Below are 21,422 nucleotides of genomic sequence, written 5' to 3' on the forward strand. Positions count from 1 at the left end.
TCACCATGCAATTCTTGCGATTAACATTCACATTTATTTTCATATTTTCCTCTTCTTTTATTAATGTTTGATTAATCAGACTGTGACATGTTAACTACCCCATAATTTAGTCATATTTTATACTTACGTGAACTTCTGGTTAAACCAAATCTTTCTGAATCACTCATTCTTCATCCAGCCAGTAAAGCATATATGAACAACCCATTTTCTTTTACTTGGGAGTTGAGTAAGTGCGAATGGCCTTTCTTTTTCTCCCCTTTGTCATTATCAAAGTGGGTGAAATCCTTACATTTGATGATGACACAGAATCTTGAGACAAATATGTATCGCTTGAGTATTGTGTATTGTGACTAATTACTTTTTTTTTTAATTATTTAATTTTAAAGATTATATAGATTCGGATAATTTTAAGATTTATTAAAATTGAAATAAGTTATTTATCATTTTGAATCAAATTAATCATAATTACTAACAATAAAAAATACATCAATTTGATCTTTGTGGATTACAATTTTTTAATGGGTGTCGTTAAAATTTGAAATTTCATGGCACCCATATTTTATGAAAAGAAATGGAGCACTAAAAGACAATCAAAGTAAACCTTATTTTGGTAACTCAGAACGTCCCTATGCCAAAGTCCATCTCAAACAGTAGAAGTCTCCTTAACATCAAGTAGAAAATGTTTCTTGAATTGATTTTCTCTTTGTCTGAAAAATGTAATTGATGGGTGTGATTCGGTTCGACTATAAAGAGCATTTAATTTAGGTGTGTAATTTGAAACCTTCAAAAACCAGTGCGTGGAACCCACCAAATGGTAAACATCTCAAATCCATAGCAAAAAAGGCCACGTGGCAGAAGGAAAACGCACTGATTCAAGTGAAAAAATGGATTTTACATAGTGGATAACAATTCACGGTTTCACAGGGGAGGAGGGGTCAAGGTTCCTCAGGCTCAGGTCTGCTCAGCTCAGAGGCCTTAAAATCTTAGCGGTGTCTCTTTCTACCAGTTTTATTGCTCTCTTCTTCTCTCCATTACTGACACATTTTACACTTTTAATCTGGTTGATCCTTTTACTGCATTTTTTGGACATTTCTTACGCTTCCAAAATCTCCGTATCTGCAAATGTCACGATTTCTTGGCTCATTTTGAGTGTTTTTTGGCTTTTTCTTTGAACCCTAATTTCATATGTTGGACATTGCTTCTTCTCCTCTGTACCTCTATCTAATAGTGAAAGTTCCAGGAATAAGTCCATAAAAAAGTTCAATGCTTGGAGTTGAAGAATGGGGTTATTTGAATATTGAGTGACTGGTGAGATTGCTTGAAATGGTTTAAAGTTTGTGCCTTTTGTTCATCTCAAGACTACCCATTTGATCTAAGTTGTTTTTGGATATCCGCTTTCTGGCTTTAGGCAGACGGGATTTGGAAGATTTTCTGTTTGTAAGAAAAAAAAAAGGAACGAGCTTTTAGTGTCCTGCATTTGAAGGATCTCAGGTAAGCTTTTTATTGATGTGGTTCCAACTCTGTGGATTCTGTGTTTCTCTCTCTTTTTTCCCCTTCATCTTTGGTGTTTCATTTAAAGGAATGCTCAGTTCAACGAAATATGCCTCCTTTATCCTTTAAATTTTGGCAAGGTTGGATTAGAATGGTTTGATTTACGTAGCTGAATGAGCAATGTAACTTATATTAGGCGTGGTTGTGATTAAAAACTGGCATAATTTCTTCTAATTGTTAATCCAATTCTTCTATTTGAACTTGTTTGGCAATTTTCAAATCGATATGTGACTGTAAATTGTCCAAATTACCCTATGGATTTTGTTTGGTCTTTATTTGTTGTTCTATTTTGTACTAAGCTAAGATGTGCTTTGTGTTATATTGGAGATGCTGTAATGGAGGTTTATGCTAATTGTTGATCACATTCTCCGGTTTGATCTCCTTTCTGTGATTATGAATTGATTAGTCTAATATGGGTTTTATGAGTTTTAGTTTTTATTAACATTGTTAAGTAATTTTGGTTTGTAGATGAGATAATGGAGGGGGAGAGAAAGCGTTCAAAGGGAATCTTTTTTCACTTCTTTGATTGGAATGGGAAGTCACGAAAGAAGCTGTTCGTGAATAATTCTGAATTATCTGGTACAGGTGTTTTCTTCTAGATTATGGATGTCCACATATTATTTCTGAATTGTGTATCACCTCTATATTAGCCCAAATCTATTTATTCAACTCTTTTTGCCCTACATTGTGGTTGTAGAAGGATCAAAGCAAGGAAAAGAAAATGTTGAAAATATAGAGAAAGCACAGCTTCATGCAGTGAGACTTTCTCTCCTGTTATAGCATCCTTTTTTAACTAATTTGTTGAACTTTTAACCTTAACAAATTTTTTGCTGTATATCCAGATAGAGGCGGATGATAGAAGAGCAAATTCAAGCAACAAGGGGAGTACTGACTTTAGTTGCACTTCATCAGTAACTAGTGATGAAGGATATGGAACTAGAGCACCAGGGGTGGTTGCTAGACTTATGGGCTTGGAGTCTTTGCCAACATCAAATGCTGCTGAGCCCTCTTCCACCCCTTTTTGTGATTCTGCTTCACTTAGAGCATCTCAATATGATAGTAGTACCCCTAATTTATGGAGTGAGTATAATCCCATGGACTACCTTAACAATTCCAAGGATTCTTGGAATTCTTTGGAATCAAGGTCACTAAAGGTGCAGAACCGGCCAATTGAGAGATTTCAAACTGAAATATTGCCGCCAAAATCAGCTAAATCAATTCCTATCACCCATCATAAGCTGTTATCTCCAATCAAGACTCCTGGATTCATCCCAACAATGAATGTGGCCTACATAATGGAGGCAGCTGAAAAGATAATTGAGGCAAGTCCTAAGGCAAGTATAAATGGTAAAGTGCCATCGATTGGGACATCTTCACTTCCATTAAGAATTCAGGGTTTGAAACAGAAAATGGAAGCAGCTCATAGAGCATCTAGGCCTCAAAGACCAAATGAATTGTTCTCTGCCGAGAATACAAAAGGACAGCACAGTGGCAGTAGTCAGAGAGGGTCAGAAGGCAAGCCATCATGCAGTACTTCAATGTTTTCTGAAAAAGGTGCTTCTGGCAGTTTAAAGAATAAGGGAAAACCAGTTTCACTTTCAGTAAAAGCAAAGTCCAATGTTCAGAGAAGAGAGGGATCAACTTCAAGAAATAACAACATTAAGCAGAAGGAGCAGAAGGAGATTCGGTCTAACCAGTCACTTAAAAGCCTGCCCAGTACACAAAAGACCAAGAGAACTTCTGAAGAAAGGACTAGCAATGTGTTCAGGCAGAATAACCAGAAGCAAAATTGTGTATCTGGTAAAGAGAGTTCAACTTCGAAGAATTCATTTTCTAAACAGCCAGGCAGAAAAGCTCAGTCCATGAGTGGTTCTGTTGGGGTTAGTAGGACAGTAAAGAAAGTTGTTTTAAAGCCTGAAACTGTGTCCAGAAAGGTGCGTTCAGTGGTCACAACTTCTGAAAAGGACAAACCAAATAATATATCTCAGACGAAACAGTCTGTAAATGGCGATTTCCAAATTGACAGAAGTGTTTCTGATAATGTGTCATGTAATCGAGATGAGAGGTCTATAAAATGTAATGTTGCAGTAGATGGAAGCATGCACACAGCTGTAGATAACAGGAAAAATGGCATGGAGGTTATTTCATTTACATTCACATCCCCTGTGAGGAGAACCACCTCTAATACCCAACCCTCAATGATGGAAGGAACTAACAGCTCTGCCATTGATTCTTTGGGTAGTAATGATTGTCCTTACTTCCAAAATTCCACATCTTCTTTTCTAGGGTTCAGTAGTGGTGATGCTTTGGGTGTTCTTTTGGAACAAAAGCTGCGGGAATTAACAAATAAAGTTGAATCATCTCATTGTAACATAATCAGAGACGAGACTTCTGCTAGTTCTACATCAAGTTTGCAGAATTTCATGTCCACATTTAACGTGGTTAGCACCATACCTGCTGTACATGACAAGAGGATTCAATTTGTAGAAAAAGACAAGTCAGACCACCCAGATAACTTTGATTGCTTTTCTGTGGAGTGTCCAAAGCTTACCAAGAACCAAATGTGGCAGGTCCGTCTCTTATGTGTTTATGATCGTATTTTGCAGCATTCTTTCTGGGTGTTATGTAATTCATATTGTTCCCTTCTTGGTATTCAATATGTTTGAGTGCTAAAGCAACTTTTGATGTATTTTCAAAACCTAAAAACTAGTGATTAGGTATCAAGGTAATTGTTTCCCCAGTGAGGAAAATAATAGTATACATCGAGGACTGTAAAAACTTGAACTTTAATTGATTGATATTCCTACTAGAGGCCAAAAATGGTGCCATCATTCTTAACCAGTCTAAGAGGCAAGTGCATTTTCCCTTCTGTTAATTGTTTTTCTAGTGTTGTTGTTATCCACTGTGTTTGTCAATGGAATTGATTATGTTATGCTTCCACTGTATCATCTACTATGTACCAGTTTAGACATAAATGATAAACTTGGAGGAATACATGTTTTTACTGTTACCAATATGGTTCACAATATTTCAAACTCTGTTGAAACTAGCGTTGGTTCTTCTATTGTAGTGGTGTTGATCTATTTCCTGGTAATCTTGGTACATTATCTGTTTTAAGGATAAGAGTTGGTGGCTTTAGTGAGTTGAGTGCAACAGTAGCAGAAGTTATGGCCTAGTATTTGCTGAATTCCATTTGTTTATAGTCCTACAGAGTGGATTCCAGATTATAATTAGCTGGTACAGGTGCAAGTCCTTTTTAATTAGGATGAGCTTAAAAAGTTGTAGCTTGTACAGAAATTTTTGTTGCTGGTTTTTTTATATCTTTAAATTATTGGCTTGCACTAAATAATGATATAATTAGGTAACAGAATCTTATAGCACGAATGAAATAGTCGTGATGCTAACTTGATTTGAAATTTCTGATGAAATGTAATTAGTTTGTCTTTGACAGTTTGACATCATAATTTAATTGGCGCTAATTTCTTATGAACCTTTTCAGGAATCTGAAGAAATTGAAGAGCACAGCTGTAGCAGCAATTGCAGCTTCACTGAAATAGACCTTGAATGTCGACATCCTAGTCCAGTTTCAATTCTTGAACCTACTTTTGAGAGTGGAAGTTGCTCAAATACCAATGGTAAAAGCACAGCCCTTTTCCTCTGAATTCTTTTTGTTACTAATATGATTCAAAAAAGTCGTGTTTTCATATGCATGATATTCCAAAACTGAACCAAATATATGAACTAATAACTGATCAGCAGCCTGGAATGATGAGACCTTTTACTGATTAATCATGTCCAGAGGTGCTTTGTTTTTGTGACAAGACATTGTACCATTTAAAATCATGTCCATTAGATTGGGAACTGTTTTCACCATTTAAGATTTTCATAAATTACTAATTTTTTTTTATAAACAAGCTTTTTAGAACACATGTAAGCCAGAAAATTTTCTTGGTTCCACAATATTCTTTTTCTTTTTTCTCCCTTGTTCTTGCATGAAAATATACATTCTAATAGATATAATAAAAATGTACTCTCGTTCACCAGTTCAATCTGATGAGGCGCTCAATGATTTCTCTGCAAATGAATCTTTTGAAGTGGAAGGGGAGAGAGAATTATCAGATTCAGCCTCCTCAATATCTACAGTAGACATGAGAAGGAAGCTCACTAAAACATTCACGTCAGCAGAATTTAAGGGATCAAGTGACTGGGAACTAGATTACGTGAGGGATGTACTTAACAATGCAGAAATAATGTTGAAAGATTTCACATTGGGTCATACGCCAAATGTCATAACTCCGCATCTTTTCCATCTGCTGGAAAATCAAGAGAATGGAATAAAAAGAAATGAAGAAGAGTACTCCAAGCTTGGGCGAAAGGTTTTGTTTGATTGTGTTAGTGAACGGTTGGAGCTCATGTGCAGAAAAGCTTTAGTCGGGAGCTGCAAATCATGGGCTAGAATGTGGACGTTATTTCAAATGAGGGGTTGGTTGGCAGAGGAATTGTATAAGGATATCTCAGGTTGGAAAAGCATGGGAGACTTGATGGTGGATGAGCTTGTGGACAAGGACATGAGCACTCAGTATGGGAGATGGCTTGACTTTAACATAGAAGCATTTGAAGAAGGTGTCGAGATTGAGAAGGGGATTCTAACTTCTTTGGTTGATGAACTGGTTTCTGATTTATTTATCATGTAAAGCCCTTTAAGAAAGGCTTCTTTTCCATTTAATTTCTAGTGTATCAATGGAAGCTGGTTGACCTTTGTATTCTTCTGTTTTGTGTAGGATTATATATATATATATATCATCCATTCATGTCCATTATTGTCCTTTCCCATTTAGTGTTAATGGCCTCCAGGTTTCAACATCTAAAAATTCATTAATATTATTAGGGATTGTTACCCTAAGGTTTGTTAAAAATTTATTAGGGTATGTAAACATTCATTTGGGGCATGTGCCTTACAGATGGGTATCCACAAAATGTGTTTCAAATTTTCAACACATCTCACATGCTACCATAAAAATATCAAATTTAATGACAAATGATGTTTATTGTTTTCTATTCCCAATTTGCCTCTCAAAATGTCAAGTCAGTTGGAACCATTAGCTTAGCTTAACAACAATGATTAAACATTACAGCTAACCAAATGTCACTGTAATACAAATATACCCACCCACCTGCTTAGTGTGGGAAAATAGCATAACTTTTTTTTTTATTTAATTATAATTAAAACATATTAAATTAAATTTTAAATTAACTTTTTAATATTTTATAATTAATATATAACATTAGACTAAAAATTTGAAGAGCATAACCAGATGTCAAATTGTAATTGGTTTAGATACCAATATTCTGCTTTCTTGGACAGAGAAACAACTGAAAAGGGGGGCTGTATTCTGCATTGTCAAACACTTATGTTTACTCCAATTAATGAATTATTTAAAAGCATTGCTAATAAGGAGAGCTTGAATTCATAATAAAAATGAATTTATTAATTATTAATTAAATATTTATATATAAATTTATGTATTATATATATATATATTAATTAATATTATATATATTTTAATATAAAATATTTGATTTAATAATTATTATATGAATTTAAATTTAATAAATATTAAAAAAATAATATTAAAAAGTGTTAATTTATTAAAAAAATATTTAATTTAATTATTATGATTAAATATTCATAATTAATGTTTAAGTATTGAATTATAAAGTGATGTCGATCAAAACAAACACAGCCTAACGGGAAGTTGTCCGATTAATCCACTGTTTAAGGATCAGGAGGAGATCTGACGGCTGAGGTGCAACGATGATATGCCCTTGACGTGGAGGACAGAATGGGGATAAGGGCATGCGAGTCCCAGATGGCCTTTCACCCTAATTAAGCCATGATTTCATTTGTATATTCTTCCCCTCTTTTCTACCGTTAATTTTTTTTTTTATAACTTTTTTATTCATTTAATTTATTAAATTTTCATCATATAAAAATAAAATTAATATTATTAAAATTAAAATTTATTAAAATTTTTAATAGTAGCAGTGGATGCATAATGCATAGTAAACAAATTAAAATTAAAAATTAAATTAAAAATTAAAATTAAGGTTCATTTCCCCTTTCAAACTTCCCCACCTTGATCCCTACTCTTCTCTCAAGGCTTTACCTTTTTAATTCTTTTCATGCCCATTTGCTTAGAGCCTACAATTATACCAAAATGCTCATAGATTTTGTTTTTGTTAATTATGTTCTGATTGTGTTCATATTCCAAAACTCATCATTTTAAAAATAGTTTTATATCATTAAATTAAAATTTATAAATAATTTAATCAAACTTTTTAAATCAAAAAATTAAAAGGATAAAAATTGGAATATGAATTTTTAATTATTAGATTGAATTATAAATATATATAATAAATAAATTAATTTAAATATAAAATTTTAATTTAATGATTATTAAACTTATTTTTGTGTAAATTTGAGTATATAATAATTATATATTTTTTTATAGTTAGAAGTTATATATATATTAATTTTTAACAATATTTAAAATATTTGGTATTGTTGTAATAATTTAGTAGGGAAGATGAGAAGACAATGGCAGGAGAAGATATAAAGGAAGAGGCTGAAGGGCAAACCCAAGTTTGAGCCAATCCCAAATCTATTTAGTATTTTATACTTTGACACTTCTCACTCCATTTCCATATAGCTCCTCTTTCTTACCCACACAGCAAGAAAATGGAGCTCCAACCCAACCAAAATGCCCAAACCTCTACTCCAGACCCAATATCAGACCTTGATAACCCCAACAATGGCTTTCCTTTCTCTGCCCAACAACCCCATCTCTTTTCTGATGATTTTGACAGCACTTGTTCCACTCCTTATGTTAGTGCTCCTTCTAGCCCCGGCCGTGGCCCTGCTTCCGGACCTATTAATGGTGGTTTCTTTTACAGTTGCCCTGCAAGCCCAATGCACTTCGCTATTACATCTACTGCTGCTTCATACTCTGCGTCAGCTGTTTCTTCACCGGATAATGGTAATGGCGGCTCTGTGCCTGTTGGGTATGAGTTTGAATTCTCTGCAAGACTTGGGTCCAGTGGTTATGGTCAAACTGGGTCTATGAGTTCTGCTGATGAGTTGTTTTTGAACGGCCAAATCCGTCCCATGAAGCTATCGACACATTTGGAGAGACCCCAAGTGTTGGCGCCGTTGTTGGATCTTGAAAATAAAGAGGAAGGGGAGGGTGAGGAGTATGATATGGGTATTAAGAATGGTGGAAGAATAGTTAGTGGCGGCGGGAGTACAAGAGGCAGAGATCTGAGACTGCGTGATAAATCTTTACGTCGAAGAACCAGATCTATGTCTCCACTAAGAAGTATTTCTTTGGAGTTCGTTAATGATGATGATGAAGATGGCAAGAAGAATGAGATCTATGGCTCCACTGATGAGTCTTGTGGGGCTTCTTGTTTGGAAGCTAATGGGAGTATCAAGATTGAAGAAGAAGCAGCAGCAACTCTATCAGTTTCTGCATCTTCTTCTAGGTCATCTTCAGCTGGAAGGAACTCAAAAAGATGGGTTTTTTTGAAAGATTTTCTTTACAGAAGCAAAAGTGAAGGGAGGAGCAATAATAAGTTCTGGTCTAATATTTCTTTTTCACCAGCAAAGGAAAAGAAGTCCATGAACACAGCGGCAGCAGCAGGTGTTCAAGTTCCTGCCACAACAAAAGAAAAGCTTGGAAATGCCTCAAATGAGAATCAAAAAGTTAAGGGAAGTGGAATAGCTTCAGGGAAGAAACCAATGAATGGGGTAGGGAAGAGAAGGGTACCGACATCACCTCATGAGTTGCATTATAAGGCAAGTAAAGCACAGGCAGAGGAGATGAGGAAGAAGACCTTCTTGCCTTATAGACAAGGACTACTTGGGTGCTTGGGGTTTAGTTCAAAGGGCTATGGAGCCATGAATGGATTTACTAGGGCTCTGAATCCAGTTTCCTCAAGGTAAAAATCTGTGATTTATTATCACCATTAGTCTAAAGAAATTGTATAGATCTTATTATTATTATTAATTAATTTTCTTTTTGTGTAATTTTATGATGATGATCTATGTATTTATTGTTGGCTCTAGTCTTCTTCATCTCTCTCTGTTAAAAGGAGAAGTTGTTCCTGATCCATGTATTTTGTGCCCTCTCATAGTCATAGGGTTATTTTTAACTTGTAAGCCATGAGAAAAAGCTCAATCTATTACTTCAGGTTGAGTAAGCAACTTGGGATCATATTAAATAGTGACCTAATTGGATTTAATTGAGACATTATGAGTTCTATAACACTGTGGATGTTGATGATATATATCAGGTCTATTTTAGTTTTACCCAAATTGCATCATAATGAAATAGTGCTCTAATTGGATTATTGAGCCAATAATACAATACACATGGTGCAGAGACACAACCCTGTTACGTTAGGTAGTGGAGGCCCCATATTACCCGGTTACCCACAGTTTCCATGAGGTTGCCCTTACCCCCAATACTGACCCACATTTACAAATATAAACTTATTGTGGTTTTGGTTGTATCTTGCTGTTACAGCTTAGTAAAGCATTAAGCACACACATATTGATCTGTATATGAGATGGTGTTTAGGATATTGAGGAAGGTTTACGTGATCATTTTGCTTGCAACTGTTTGTTTCCCAAACATTGGTAGCTTGAGGGCCATAAGAATCTTCTTGTCCACTTCATTATCTTAATTTAGTTTTAGCTTAATTCATCTGCACCAATGGATTGGCTAATGGGTAGATCTAAATGAAATTGCAATTGGGACCTTTTATATTTTATATGGGGTATATCAGTGTATGATGTCTCCTAGACATTGACATAAAGAAGATAATAAGACAATGACATAAAGGACTTGGTTATGATGAGACGGACTTGATCTTGATATAATTGTTGTCATTCTAAAATTCCCTAAGCAATTCTTGCTTCTCTTTTTGGATTCTTCTTTCAGGGGGACTTTCTAGCTTTTGATAATTATGTGTGATTCAGTGACTTCATCATCACTTCATTTAGGGAAAAAATAGGCACTCATAAAATATTTGAACTAGTTTGAGTTCTTTCATGGACACTTCTCTTTTTCACGTACTTAAAAGTAACATCTTTTTCATGACATTGAAGAAGCAAGCAGTTGGCCTAGCAACTACAGGGGCAATTTTTTTTGTCTTTCTTTTTTCCTTGGTGTTTATAGGTATACTTTGCTCTGTGGGTGCTAGAAATGTCTGAGATGCTCAGGACCCAACTCCTCCAAGGTGGTGACCTGGTGGTGAAGTATTTCTATTTGCATATTCGATTCTCTCTGCTGTATTCTATTATGTATAATGCTTGAATATGAATTTTATTGTATGGTCTCATCATGATCAACGGTTCCCAACTCCAGATAAAACTTAAGTTTAATTTTGAGATAGGAGTATTCAATGGTAGTTTTGATTCTAAATTGAATTGAATTAATTGTACGATTGAAGCACTTAGAAATACAAATCAAATTAAATCGAAATTATTCAGTTTGATTTATTAGTTCTATGAAGGAAAATCGAATGCACACCCCATTAACGATGATTGAAACTTTCAAAATTAATTTCCCTAATCAAATTTTGGTTCAGAGCATTGAAATTGATTTTAACTAATGGGCAAAACAATGGTTGATTGGAAGGAAAAAAAAATTTTGGTTGGTTCAGTTATACTGAATAATAATAATTTTTTAAGCACTAATCAAAAGTGAAATGATTGGACCAAAACTGAAATGAAAAATGGGGTTTAGTCTAATTTTATTTTCTTTTCTTTTTAATTATAAAGGTTCGTACTAGCAAACTCAAAACGGGGTACCCCACTGAGACTCAAGTCCATTATTGTTCATGGGCTGGTATTCATATTTCTCTGTTATATATCAATAATCATTGTGATGGACCAAAGAAGTCTCTTTCAAAATTCCACATATATTGTTCAATCACCATCAGTCTGGACTTCCAGCTGTTTTCTGCATTTCTCTTTCGCCTTTTCTTTTCTAAATTCTTCCCCTTCAACAATAAAATTTATGATGATTTTGATGATGTAATTAATTCTAGAATGACTGCATTTTCGGTTCTAAGAAGACAGCAAATATGTCAAATTTCTTTGCTTCTGTCACCGTAGGCAGCTTTCCAAAGTGCAAAGTGAAAAAGTGAAACCCTATTCTAATATAAAGGATGGTATTATCTTCATATTCCACAACTACCCTTCATTAGCTTCTGTCACTTGAGGAAAAACCAGTTATTACAGAGAATATTGCAATAGTGTAACGGATAGATAGAAAGGCGAGAGCAGAGCATCTCATCTGTTTGTCTGTTTTAAAATGTTTCACATGAAGCCACGACTAAAAATTCCACAATTCACTGTCTTCCCATTCTGTGTACCAAATATAACACAGTTTTCTGATTGGGATGTTGGGTATTGGACGATCCATGTGAAAGCTTGCAGAGGAGATAATCCCTTTTACCTTCTCTGCAACGTTTGTTCTACAGCAACAACACTTTTCTTTTCACAACGTGCAGCCTACAAGGCCATAAATATTAGGGCATTGTACTTGTTAAATTAACTTAAATTTTAACTAGGGTGCTTTTGGTGCTGGTGTTAACTTTGGCCCACATTGTCTAAACATGGCACATGCCGCAGCGCAGGGCTTATGTAATTAAGAGTCGCGGCTCGTGGGTCAGAGTAACAGCAGTCCAGAAACAACAAATGGAAAAGGCTAAATAATTAATCAAGAAACAGCAAGCAAAAGGCTCGGTCCTGTGTTCAGACTAGCCCTACGAACTAAATCTTAGCACAACAAAGTTATTCATCTAAAGCAGTATGTCATAAATGATAAATGGTCCCAAATTAACCCATACAACGTAACATGTGAGAAAGTCCATCTACGGATCTCAAAGTGAAAATATAGTATTATTGCTAATTGTAACATGAAATTTATCCTTTTTCTTCTCTTCTACAATTATAACTTCATTTGCCAAAACCTGACAAGTGAGTTGGACATCCACAGCTACAGTGTTTTCCCAGGACAAAACTACAAATCCCCAGGAAAAAGGTTGCCAATACATCCAAGCAAAATGAGGATGTGACTTCACTTGTGGCTTCTACCATTCATCAAGCAAAGGTTGACAAGATGTTCTTCTTGAGAGTGAATTCATCTGCCTTTGCTTCACTGATTGACTGTATCCACAAAACAAGGAAAACTATTCAGACAAGTCCACACAGTTTGGAATTGATGCTTGTGAACTACACGTGCACTTGAGAAACTAAGCTTCTGTTTCTCACAGCATACCCAATAACAGGAGGCAACAATGATCCTTGTAGGAATAGATGAGGGCGAATATATATTGAATTTTATCATCATCTCGACATCACATCATCTATATTTATTGAACTTTTCATTGATTTCAGTAGAGTCACCAAACTTAAATTTGTTAGAGAACTGGCTTAATTTCAGTTTTTATTGTCCCTATTGATTGATTTTGATAGAATTTAATCATTGAACCCAAATGCATGAGATATGAGATGGACAGAATACAAGTATCACGTAGCAAAATTGGTAAATGCTCATAAAATGTGTTTTCGTATGGTCAGAGTGCTTACTGATTTCCAAAATTTATATGAACCATTTGAATACTTTGTCAGTCAAAATGAATAAAAGTTGAGATAAAATATATAACCTTTTCAAGCATACGCTCAAGTCGCTGAATTTCTTTCTTGGGGTAATCTGCACCTTTCTCCACACAGTTATTGGCAGCTTTCAAGTAGATCTTGCCATATCTGAACAGTAAACAGAAAAAAAAAATAGACAAATTACTAAAATATTTTTTAATAGAAAAAAAGAGGCCAAATTGGATTCAAGAACTTTGTACTTTAAAAAGAAGGTGCCACTGTTGCTTTAATGAAATGAATATTTATTGTGGCTATCAATTATCAACAAGTGTATTATAACAATCGAGACTATTAATGCAATAATTTTTTCATAGAAATTATGATTATGCTTTATGCAGTAAAAAATATGATATTAACCTTGCAGTGGTTCCCTTAAGCTTATCAACTTCTTCTTCCATGCGGGCAACAATTGCTTTCATCTCATCATCGCCAGCACTTATAAACTCTTTAACCAAGTTATCCAAAGTAGCAACTATACCAGCCTACATCAATGATATATGCATATGTATTTTATATGTGCAAATATCATTCATAAAAAAGTGAAGTACAATATAATATAGCATGTTTATGTATGTATCTCACTAACTTTTGAAGTAAGTCTCCCTTTCCCATCACGACTGGTCCCACATTTATCGTTGATGAGTGTTACAAAGTCATCTAAATCCCTCCCACCACCATAATCTTCACCGCCTTTGTTGCTCTTTGGAAAGAATTTAAGAGTAGGATAGCCACTTACTCCATACCTGCATTTTCAATTGCATCAGATGTGCCTTTAAATCATCATATTCAAGTCAACATTACAAAATCTCAATTTTCATAGAGTACAAGCATTATAAATAAGAACTAAAAATTGCAATACTATTGGACTCACTTTTCCGCCAAATCTTTGTATTTGTCAGCATCAAGGTTAGCAATAATTACATCTTCCTCCAATTTAAATGCTGTTGCAACCTTCTCATAGGTCTACAAAACATAAGCAGATGACAACCTTGGCATGAGTCTTCTTCAAGCAAAGGTGGTTATCAACAATAACAAGAGAGAAGATAAAAGACTTACTGGAGCAAGTTGTTTGCAATGGCCACACCTGCCAATAAAAAATTAAATAAGAACAAAAATAGGGCTTAGCTGCAAACATTGGAGTAATTCAGGATCCCTATCTCACACTTGCACTTAATTGCAAAACATAACTACAAGTGAATCAGGCTTTTTATGGACCGCTGAGGCTTAGTTTGGCCCAAAAAACTCATTTTGCAACTCAACAAACAAATAATCTGAAGCCATAAAATCGAACTTAGCCAACCTAAAATAAAGCATTTGGCTCATAGGCCATTAAATTTGTTTAATGTGGAAGAGTTCATTAAGAATTCAAAGAGACAAAGGCTGTAAACTACTTATTTATTTCTGCTAAGCATGTGTGGGTGGGTGGGGGTGTGTGTGTAACTTAAATCCTATATTAGAAGAAAAAATGAGAGAAAGGGTACAGTTCCTCCTTTAATAGGTATCCCCTCAGCACTTTTGGCATAAACTTGCTTGGCAACAATCGCCAATGACTGAGCCATCCATGTATTAGCCTCTAGCCCCCCTACATCTTTTCTAAGTTTGACCCACATTTGCTCCTTTCACAAAAGGCAATGGTGTCAAGTAATAATTTTAGAAATATTTGTATCCCAGGTGCCTACATTGTAAAAAATTATTGTACAGTGACCAGCCCAGGCTCAAGCCAGCTCCTTGGGTTGCTAAACAGAAGAAACCCGAGCTCAAGTTCACATAATTAGGTTTACATCAAGCTTGAGCTCAAATTGAACCAGTACTTAACTTAGCTCTACTCAATTACAACCCTAAAGGACAAGCAAACAACAATGAGGATAATACTAACCACGGGGCATAGAACTCAACCAAGACATCTTTTGTTTCATCCAAGACGATCTGATCAAAATTATCTGGTGTTAATACCACAACACTGGATGGAACAGCAGCTATCTTCACACTGGTTCCTATATATAAATGGAAAAGGATTATATATTTAGAATGTAAATGAATTTTATAAGCAACTACCTTAAAGCAACATACAACCTTTAAGAATCAAACCACAATAAGAACTCCAAAATTAAAATTAAATATGCAAACATACTGCAAAAACAGCATAAAATAAATGAGGCTACTGGAACAAAAATTCCGAGATAAATAACAGACAAATCATTAGTCCATGGCAACAAGTCGTGTCTTCATCAAATCAGCATTTTGTAAATTTACAAGGAATAAATACTACCTCCCTCAGAATTCACAAACTCAGCAAGGGCTTCAGCAGCACGTGCACCTTCATACCTATAAAATGTCAGTTCAGCACAAAGAGGTCTAAATCATTATTTGTTCTTATATGAAATTGAGGGGTAAACATTGCATGAAATTCAGAGAAAATAAGAATGTTCTTTTGAGTATGGTGTGCAAAAATAGTCTGCAGTAGTCCTTAAATTTTACATCGTGAAGAAAAAACGAAGGTAGAAGTTTGGGAAATAATGCGCTCACTTTTTGGGTTCCAATGACCCTTTAGGAAACCATTTAATTGTTGGGTATCCAGAAACACCATATTTGCTGCAGAGGCTTTTATGTGTATCACAATCCACCTACACCAAGAAACGTCAGAAGAGAGTGGAAATTTCATTTCTACGAGGAAAGCTTCACAATGTCCATATTGAGTTAGGAAAGGCAGCATAAAAAATATTGCAAAATTTAGAGACAGCTAATGAGAGAGAGGGCATCGAGTTATAATATAAGTTATAAAACAATTAAATTTGACAAGAGAGAACAATAAAGAAAGCAAGAATATCAAGGTCACTGGGATCAAAATAGCTGACCTTTCCAATTAAAACAGATTTTGCCTTCTTGAAACTTGCGCCAAGCCTCTCATATTCCGGAGCAAGCTTTTTACAATGCCCACACCTGTTGCATATAACAAAAACATTATTCCAGGTCTGATCATGTTATAACTGAAAAAAGCAACCCACAAATGATGAAGGAGTGCAAGAATGATAACACAAACAAACATTTTCAGAAACTAATGCCACATCATCTAGCTTCAAAAATTATATAATCTCTGGTGAACAGATCATCATTTTAAGATAGAATAATCCTGCTACACAAGGTTTTAGCAAACATACTAGAAACAAACAAGAAAAAAGCACGTCTTGTTGCAGATAATGGAAACATTATTCCAGTTCTGATCATGTTATAACCAAACCAACAAAGCAACCCCATGAACATTGAATGAGGACACGAATGACAACTTGCAGAAAAATGCATCCGAATTCAGCATTGGAAACCCCATTTTTTAGTTTTGAAGTAGTATAATCTCTTGTGCATGTATCGTCGTTTTGCAACAGCAAAATCTCTTGACATCAAATTACAGCTTGAATTGAGAATACACATATAACCAATCACAGCTTGAATTGAGAGTCAAAAATGCATTCTTACCTACCTCAATAAGAAATCAAACTAGCAAATGTTTCTAAATATTAATCTCACACACAACACTCTAAATTACACCTTCCCTCAACTCCAAACACTCTGTTCCCAAGCTGATCATATTACACATATATTTACACATCCCAAAACTGTAAGGCACGGAACCAAATATCCATTACCGAGATCTAAATAGACTAATTGAAACCCAAATGACATTATAGAGTTAAATCAACGGAGATCTCCACTTAGCTCATCAATCACGGGGCTACCTATTAACTCAGATATCGATCGAAATAGAATCAAAATCAACGTCACAATTTAAGCTCATTTAAGTAGAGAATTAAGATATGGTTTCTGATGTGATATAAATTAATTCTCAGCGTTTCCGAGAAAGAGAGAGAACAGAGAAAGAGATGATAGTACCAGGGAGCGTAGAACTCGACAAGGGCACCACGATCTTGGCCGACCTCCTTCTCGAAGTTATCCTCAGTGAGGACAACGACGTCGTCTGCGAAAACCGATGAGGCAAGGAAGATGAAAGCTAGGATCATAGAAATATGGAAGCTCGACATTTTTGTTCTTCAGGTTGGACTCTTTCTTCTGGTTCTGTTTTCTGTACTCTCTCTCTCTCTCTCTCTTAAGTCCTTTATGAAAATGGCGAAAATTTATAATTTATTTCTAAAAATGGCGAAATTTTTCTTGAATATTTTATAATTTAATTTTTGAATACGGATTAATAAAATAATTATTTTATTAAAATTCACTAGTAATAAATTATAATCAATGTAATTTTTAGATAAAAAAAAGTAATTATTCTAAATATGAAAAATAACAAATACTAAATTATTATAAAAAAGAATTTGATGAGTTATAAATAAAAATATTTTATTTGTTTTTTAGAAATTAATTTTTTATTTATATTTTATTAACAAATGATTTTTGTAAATGGCAAAAACGGGGCGTTGCGAGAATCGAACTCGCGACCTCTCGCACCCGAAGCGAGAATCATACCACTAGACCAAACGCCCTCTACGTATGGGGAATTTTTCTTGCAAAGTAATTATAAAATCTTTGAATTTAAATAGATGCCAATTCCTACTTCACGGGTTGGAGTTAATCCCTTTTTCCTTTTCTCTTCATGTTATAGGTTTCTTTGAAGTTGAACTCAAATAAGACTTTAGGGTTTACAGATTCCTCTTTACCAATTCATAATTTAATTTGATACACACACACATATATATATATATATATCTCTGCGTTCTGTCTCTGTTTTCAGGTCAAGAGTTTTGGATTAAATGGCTCATAACAATGTAAGTACTAAGTAGAATCTTATTAATGCTAATTTTCTTATTCTTTTTTCTTTTGTGGGTTTGTCTTTTTCTCTCTGATTTTTCTGCTTTGGTGCAGCGTTGGCTTATGTGGTTGTGTATGTTTTGTGTAGGCTGTTGGTGTTGATAACACATTTAGAAGAAAATTCGATCGAGAAGAGTATTTAGAACGAGCTCGTGAGCGTGAAAAGCAGGTTTAATTGAATCTCAGTTTTCAATTTCCCCTGTTGTTTTGTTTGTATTTTTGGTTACTCACTTCTATACTTGCTCTTGTTCATTTGCTTCTTTTTTATTTAGGAGACTGAGTCGCGTTTCAAATCCAAATGTAAGAAAATTGTTTTCAATATGCTTTTTTTTTTTTTTTGTTTCCTTGCGTTTTTTGTTTTGTTTGAAGAGTTCAGGTGAAATTGATCAATTTTAGAGTGATTGATTTGCAGAATTATGAGTTTAATATACCATCTTTGTGCAGCTAAAGCTCCACCAGTGCAAAGAAAACCCTTGAAGCATAGGGATTATGAAGTAGACCTTGAGTCTCGATTGGGGAAAACTCAGGTTAGTTACTCTGAGTATTAGCTTTAGTAATAGACAAATTATATATATATATATATATATATATATATATATATATATATATATATTCAGTATGTAGTAAACGTTATTTGAACTGAATTCTAATAATGTGAAAAAAAAAAGAGCTTTTAAGCTCAGTGTTATTGGAGTTGATCTCTAAGGCTGTGTGAGGTCCCAAGTCAAGTACCCGTCAGAGCCAAATGAAGCAAAAAAATATGTGTACTACTATTACTCCTCCTCAATGATTGAATACGTATAAAGATTTAAAGTTTGAGACATCTCTAGCATTTAGTGCCATGGATTCAAGTCTTCTATTTCCTTTTCTAAATACTTTTTTATGCATTCATTTTTTTTGCAGGTTGTCACTCCTATAGCACCTCTAAGCCAGCAGGTATGTTATAACCATGTTCCTTCTTAACTTGTTTTGGTTATCATATAAGAATATGCGAATGTGATTCTGTTCAGACTTTTGGTATGAGTATGCTGCTCTGTGATTAAGGAGATATTATTGGCTTCTGTTGCCTGAGTTTAGTTTTGTCTCTCCCGCACAAGTATTTCTTCAATATGCCAATGTCTATTTTGATGCTTTTTGGATGGACATGGTGCCATGTCTGCTTTATTTGTTTTGCCACTCCATAGAAGGAGATGTTATGATTGTTGTTTGATTGTTTTTATATGTTTATTTTGGTTAATTCTTTCTGAATCCTCTCTTTTGCAGGCTGGATACTATTGTTCAGTATGTGAATGTGTGGTGAAGGATTCTGCAAACTACTTGGATCACATCAATGGAAAGAAACGTGCGTGGTTATCCACAGTTTCACTTCAAATTTATTTTATGCGTGGGGTTTCACTCTCTAATGGTATTTCACATTTTGTTCTGTAGATCAAAGAGCTTTGGGCATGTCTATGCGGGTGGAGCGGGCATCTCTTGAACAGGTACTTATTTTAATTAATTATTAGTTCTTTTTTAAAAAACAAATGAGAATTTAATCAATACAGTGATATGGAAGTTTTGATAATTTCTACTAATTTGGATTTTTTGGCATTGAAAAAATGTACTTCTATACACAAGACAAATAAATAGTACATAGAACATTCTGGCTACTGAAGGAAACCACCAGCAATATTAGAAAGAAAAAGATGATTAGAGAAGGTGAATTTCCTTCAGTATTTTCATTTTAAATGATTAGGCAGAGGCTATGTATGTGATATTATTATGCAAAACAAAAACATATAAAATGTGGAAAATTGAGGCTTACAAAAATCCCTTTCCTTTAGATGTATTGAAAGTAGGACAATTCCATAGCTTATTTGCAGTCATCTCAACACTTTTTTTATCACTATTGTTTGTTTATAATGGGATGGTGCATGTTAGAAGTTATTATTTTCTTAAATATGTGCAGGTTCAACAGCGATTTGAAACTCTCAAGAAACGGAAAAGTCCTGGCAGCTTCACAGAGCAAGGTAAAACTTAAAACTCATGCAGAACATGCAATGCTTTTGTGTAATTTGTTAAAGCTTTACTCTTTCATTTTTCTCAGATCTTGATGAAAGGATCCTAAAACAGCAGCAAGAAGAGGAGGAAAGGAAGCGTCAACGCCGAGAAAGAAAGAAAGAGAAAAAGGCAAGTACTCTCTCTTATGGAAATTCCGATAAAAATAAATTGAAACCTTTAGACATATGTCTAAGGGCATGTGCAGTCTTTTGATCTCGAGAATACTGAGGCAGAGTTTCTATATCTGAAATTTAAATTTTCCATTTTAATTTCTCTTTTACTGATAGATTATTCTACTGTAAAAACACTGTACCATGTTGACCATGAAAATTGATGGCCTGTTGCTGATTCATTTCTGGTTCTGGAACTTCTGGGTACAGAAAGAGAAGGCAGCAGAAGAGGAGGAAGCCGATGTTGATCCTGATGTTGCTGCCATGATGGGATTTGGTGGTTTCCGTTCATCCAAAAAGTAATCATAATGTTTGGTCTTTCTTTCCTACAGTAAAGGAGCTTTGCCATGTAATTTCTCTTTCAATATCTGTACGAGCACAGCTTAAATTTTGGCAGCTGCCCTTTCATGAAGTGAAAATTTCATGTTTTCCTTTTTTTGGAGATTATTCGTGAAAAATGTCGCAAATTTAACATGGATTGTAACTAATACATTTTGACACCAAATCCCCCTTTGGGGAACTTGTGTTGAAAGTAATTACAGTGATTTTGAAAGCGTACTTACTTTATTTCACTTTTTCAAGCAAAAACTATCTTCTAGTTTGTTCAAAAGGGCCACGAAGTGAAAAAAGAGGTTAAAAGGACTTCTATATTTTAGAAATAGAGTAACAAATAAGACCACCACTCTTCTTTAAGACATTGCACGCCCTTCAAATTACTGTTATTTAGGTAGGGAGAAATAAGCAGAACTTGCAAGGTGATTGAGCGAAGATCTTGATTCTTGAGCCGCCTACACGGCCACTATATTCGATAAGCTCTGCCAAATCTATGCTCTTTTCCTTGGCTACGACCATCACTAATTCAACCAAATCCTTGCCCATTCGTTTCATTGCTGTTTGCGAGTTTGAAAACAAAATGGTCTATGCAAATTGAGTCCCTTCTGCCAATCGCAACAACCCAACTCTTTAATGCCATGATCAAAGGGTGCAACCTATGCGGACCCTTTGAGGAGTATCTCAGTTTGTTTTTATTCAATGAAAAATTGAGCCATTGATGAGTATACTTTGTGCCTCTGTTCAAGGCTTCTTCAAATCTTTGTGACCTTAAACTTGGCCGATGC

General features: G+C 34.7%; 4 protein-coding genes and 1 non-coding gene across 12 annotated transcripts; 3 read left to right on the top strand and 2 right to left on the bottom strand.

Annotated features, from left to right (window-relative positions):
* Nucleotides 1–742: 742 nt before the first annotated feature.
* On the top strand, nucleotides 743–6,368 carry LOC110639336 (uncharacterized). 7 transcript variants are annotated; one of them, XM_058144569.1, is made up of 8 exons: nucleotides 743–955; nucleotides 1,229–1,308; nucleotides 1,409–1,491; nucleotides 2,020–2,136; nucleotides 2,249–2,307; nucleotides 2,394–4,121; nucleotides 5,051–5,186; nucleotides 5,596–6,368. In XM_058144569.1, the coding sequence occupies exons 4-8, from the start codon at nucleotides 2,028–2,030 to the stop codon at nucleotides 6,243–6,245; spliced, it is 2,682 nt and encodes an 893-aa protein (XP_058000552.1). In that variant the 5' UTR covers nucleotides 743–955; nucleotides 1,229–1,308; nucleotides 1,409–1,491; nucleotides 2,020–2,027; the 3' UTR covers nucleotides 6,246–6,368. The 7 variants fall into 7 exon arrangements, with proteins under 7 accessions (XP_058000552.1, XP_058000550.1, XP_058000551.1 ...); XM_058144567.1 differs by having other exon boundaries at nucleotides 743–1,308; XM_058144568.1 differs by having other exon boundaries at nucleotides 1,229–1,491.
* A 1,773-nt stretch (nucleotides 6,369–8,141) lies between these two features.
* LOC110639274 (uncharacterized) lies at nucleotides 8,142–11,096 on the top strand. 2 transcript variants are annotated; one of them, XM_021790150.2, is made up of 2 exons: nucleotides 8,142–9,549; nucleotides 10,791–11,096. In XM_021790150.2, exons 1-2 carry the CDS (start codon nucleotides 8,291–8,293, stop codon nucleotides 10,813–10,815), a joined length of 1,284 nt encoding a protein of 427 aa, XP_021645842.2. In that variant the 5' UTR covers nucleotides 8,142–8,290; the 3' UTR covers nucleotides 10,816–11,096. The 2 variants fall into 2 exon arrangements, with proteins under 2 accessions (XP_021645842.2, XP_058000556.1); XM_058144573.1 differs by having other exon boundaries at nucleotides 10,816–11,096.
* A 1,316-nt stretch (nucleotides 11,097–12,412) lies between these two features.
* Nucleotides 12,413–17,401, bottom strand: LOC110639319 (probable protein disulfide-isomerase A6). Its single transcript, XM_021790210.2, has 11 exons — nucleotides 17,165–17,401; nucleotides 16,135–16,219; nucleotides 15,806–15,903; nucleotides 15,549–15,604; nucleotides 15,156–15,273; nucleotides 14,336–14,363; nucleotides 14,151–14,242; nucleotides 13,866–14,022; nucleotides 13,637–13,761; nucleotides 13,288–13,387; nucleotides 12,413–12,787 (listed from the first exon to the last, which is right to left on the bottom strand). The coding sequence occupies exons 1-11, from the start codon at nucleotides 17,311–17,313 to the stop codon at nucleotides 12,722–12,724; spliced, it is 1,074 nt and encodes a 357-aa protein (XP_021645902.2). The 5' UTR covers nucleotides 17,314–17,401; the 3' UTR covers nucleotides 12,413–12,721.
* Nucleotides 17,402–17,697: 296 nt separating this feature from the next.
* On the bottom strand, nucleotides 17,698–17,769 carry TRNAP-CGG (transfer RNA proline (anticodon CGG)). The gene has a single exon. It is a non-coding gene; the product is annotated as a tRNA-Pro (tRNA).
* Nucleotides 17,770–17,842: 73 nt separating this feature from the next.
* On the top strand, nucleotides 17,843–20,862 carry LOC110639268 (uncharacterized). The gene is made up of 10 exons (XM_021790139.2): nucleotides 17,843–18,051; nucleotides 18,183–18,263; nucleotides 18,367–18,394; nucleotides 18,539–18,621; nucleotides 18,998–19,030; nucleotides 19,358–19,436; nucleotides 19,523–19,575; nucleotides 20,043–20,103; nucleotides 20,181–20,263; nucleotides 20,515–20,862. The coding sequence occupies exons 1-10, from the start codon at nucleotides 18,037–18,039 to the stop codon at nucleotides 20,605–20,607; spliced, it is 609 nt and encodes a 202-aa protein (XP_021645831.2). The 5' UTR covers nucleotides 17,843–18,036; the 3' UTR covers nucleotides 20,608–20,862.
* Nucleotides 20,863–21,422: the final 560 nt, after the last annotated feature.

This window comes from Hevea brasiliensis, chromosome 3 (genome assembly GCF_030052815.1).
Source record: "Hevea brasiliensis isolate MT/VB/25A 57/8 chromosome 3, ASM3005281v1, whole genome shotgun sequence".
NCBI lineage: Eukaryota > Viridiplantae > Streptophyta > Magnoliopsida > Malpighiales > Euphorbiaceae > Hevea > Hevea brasiliensis.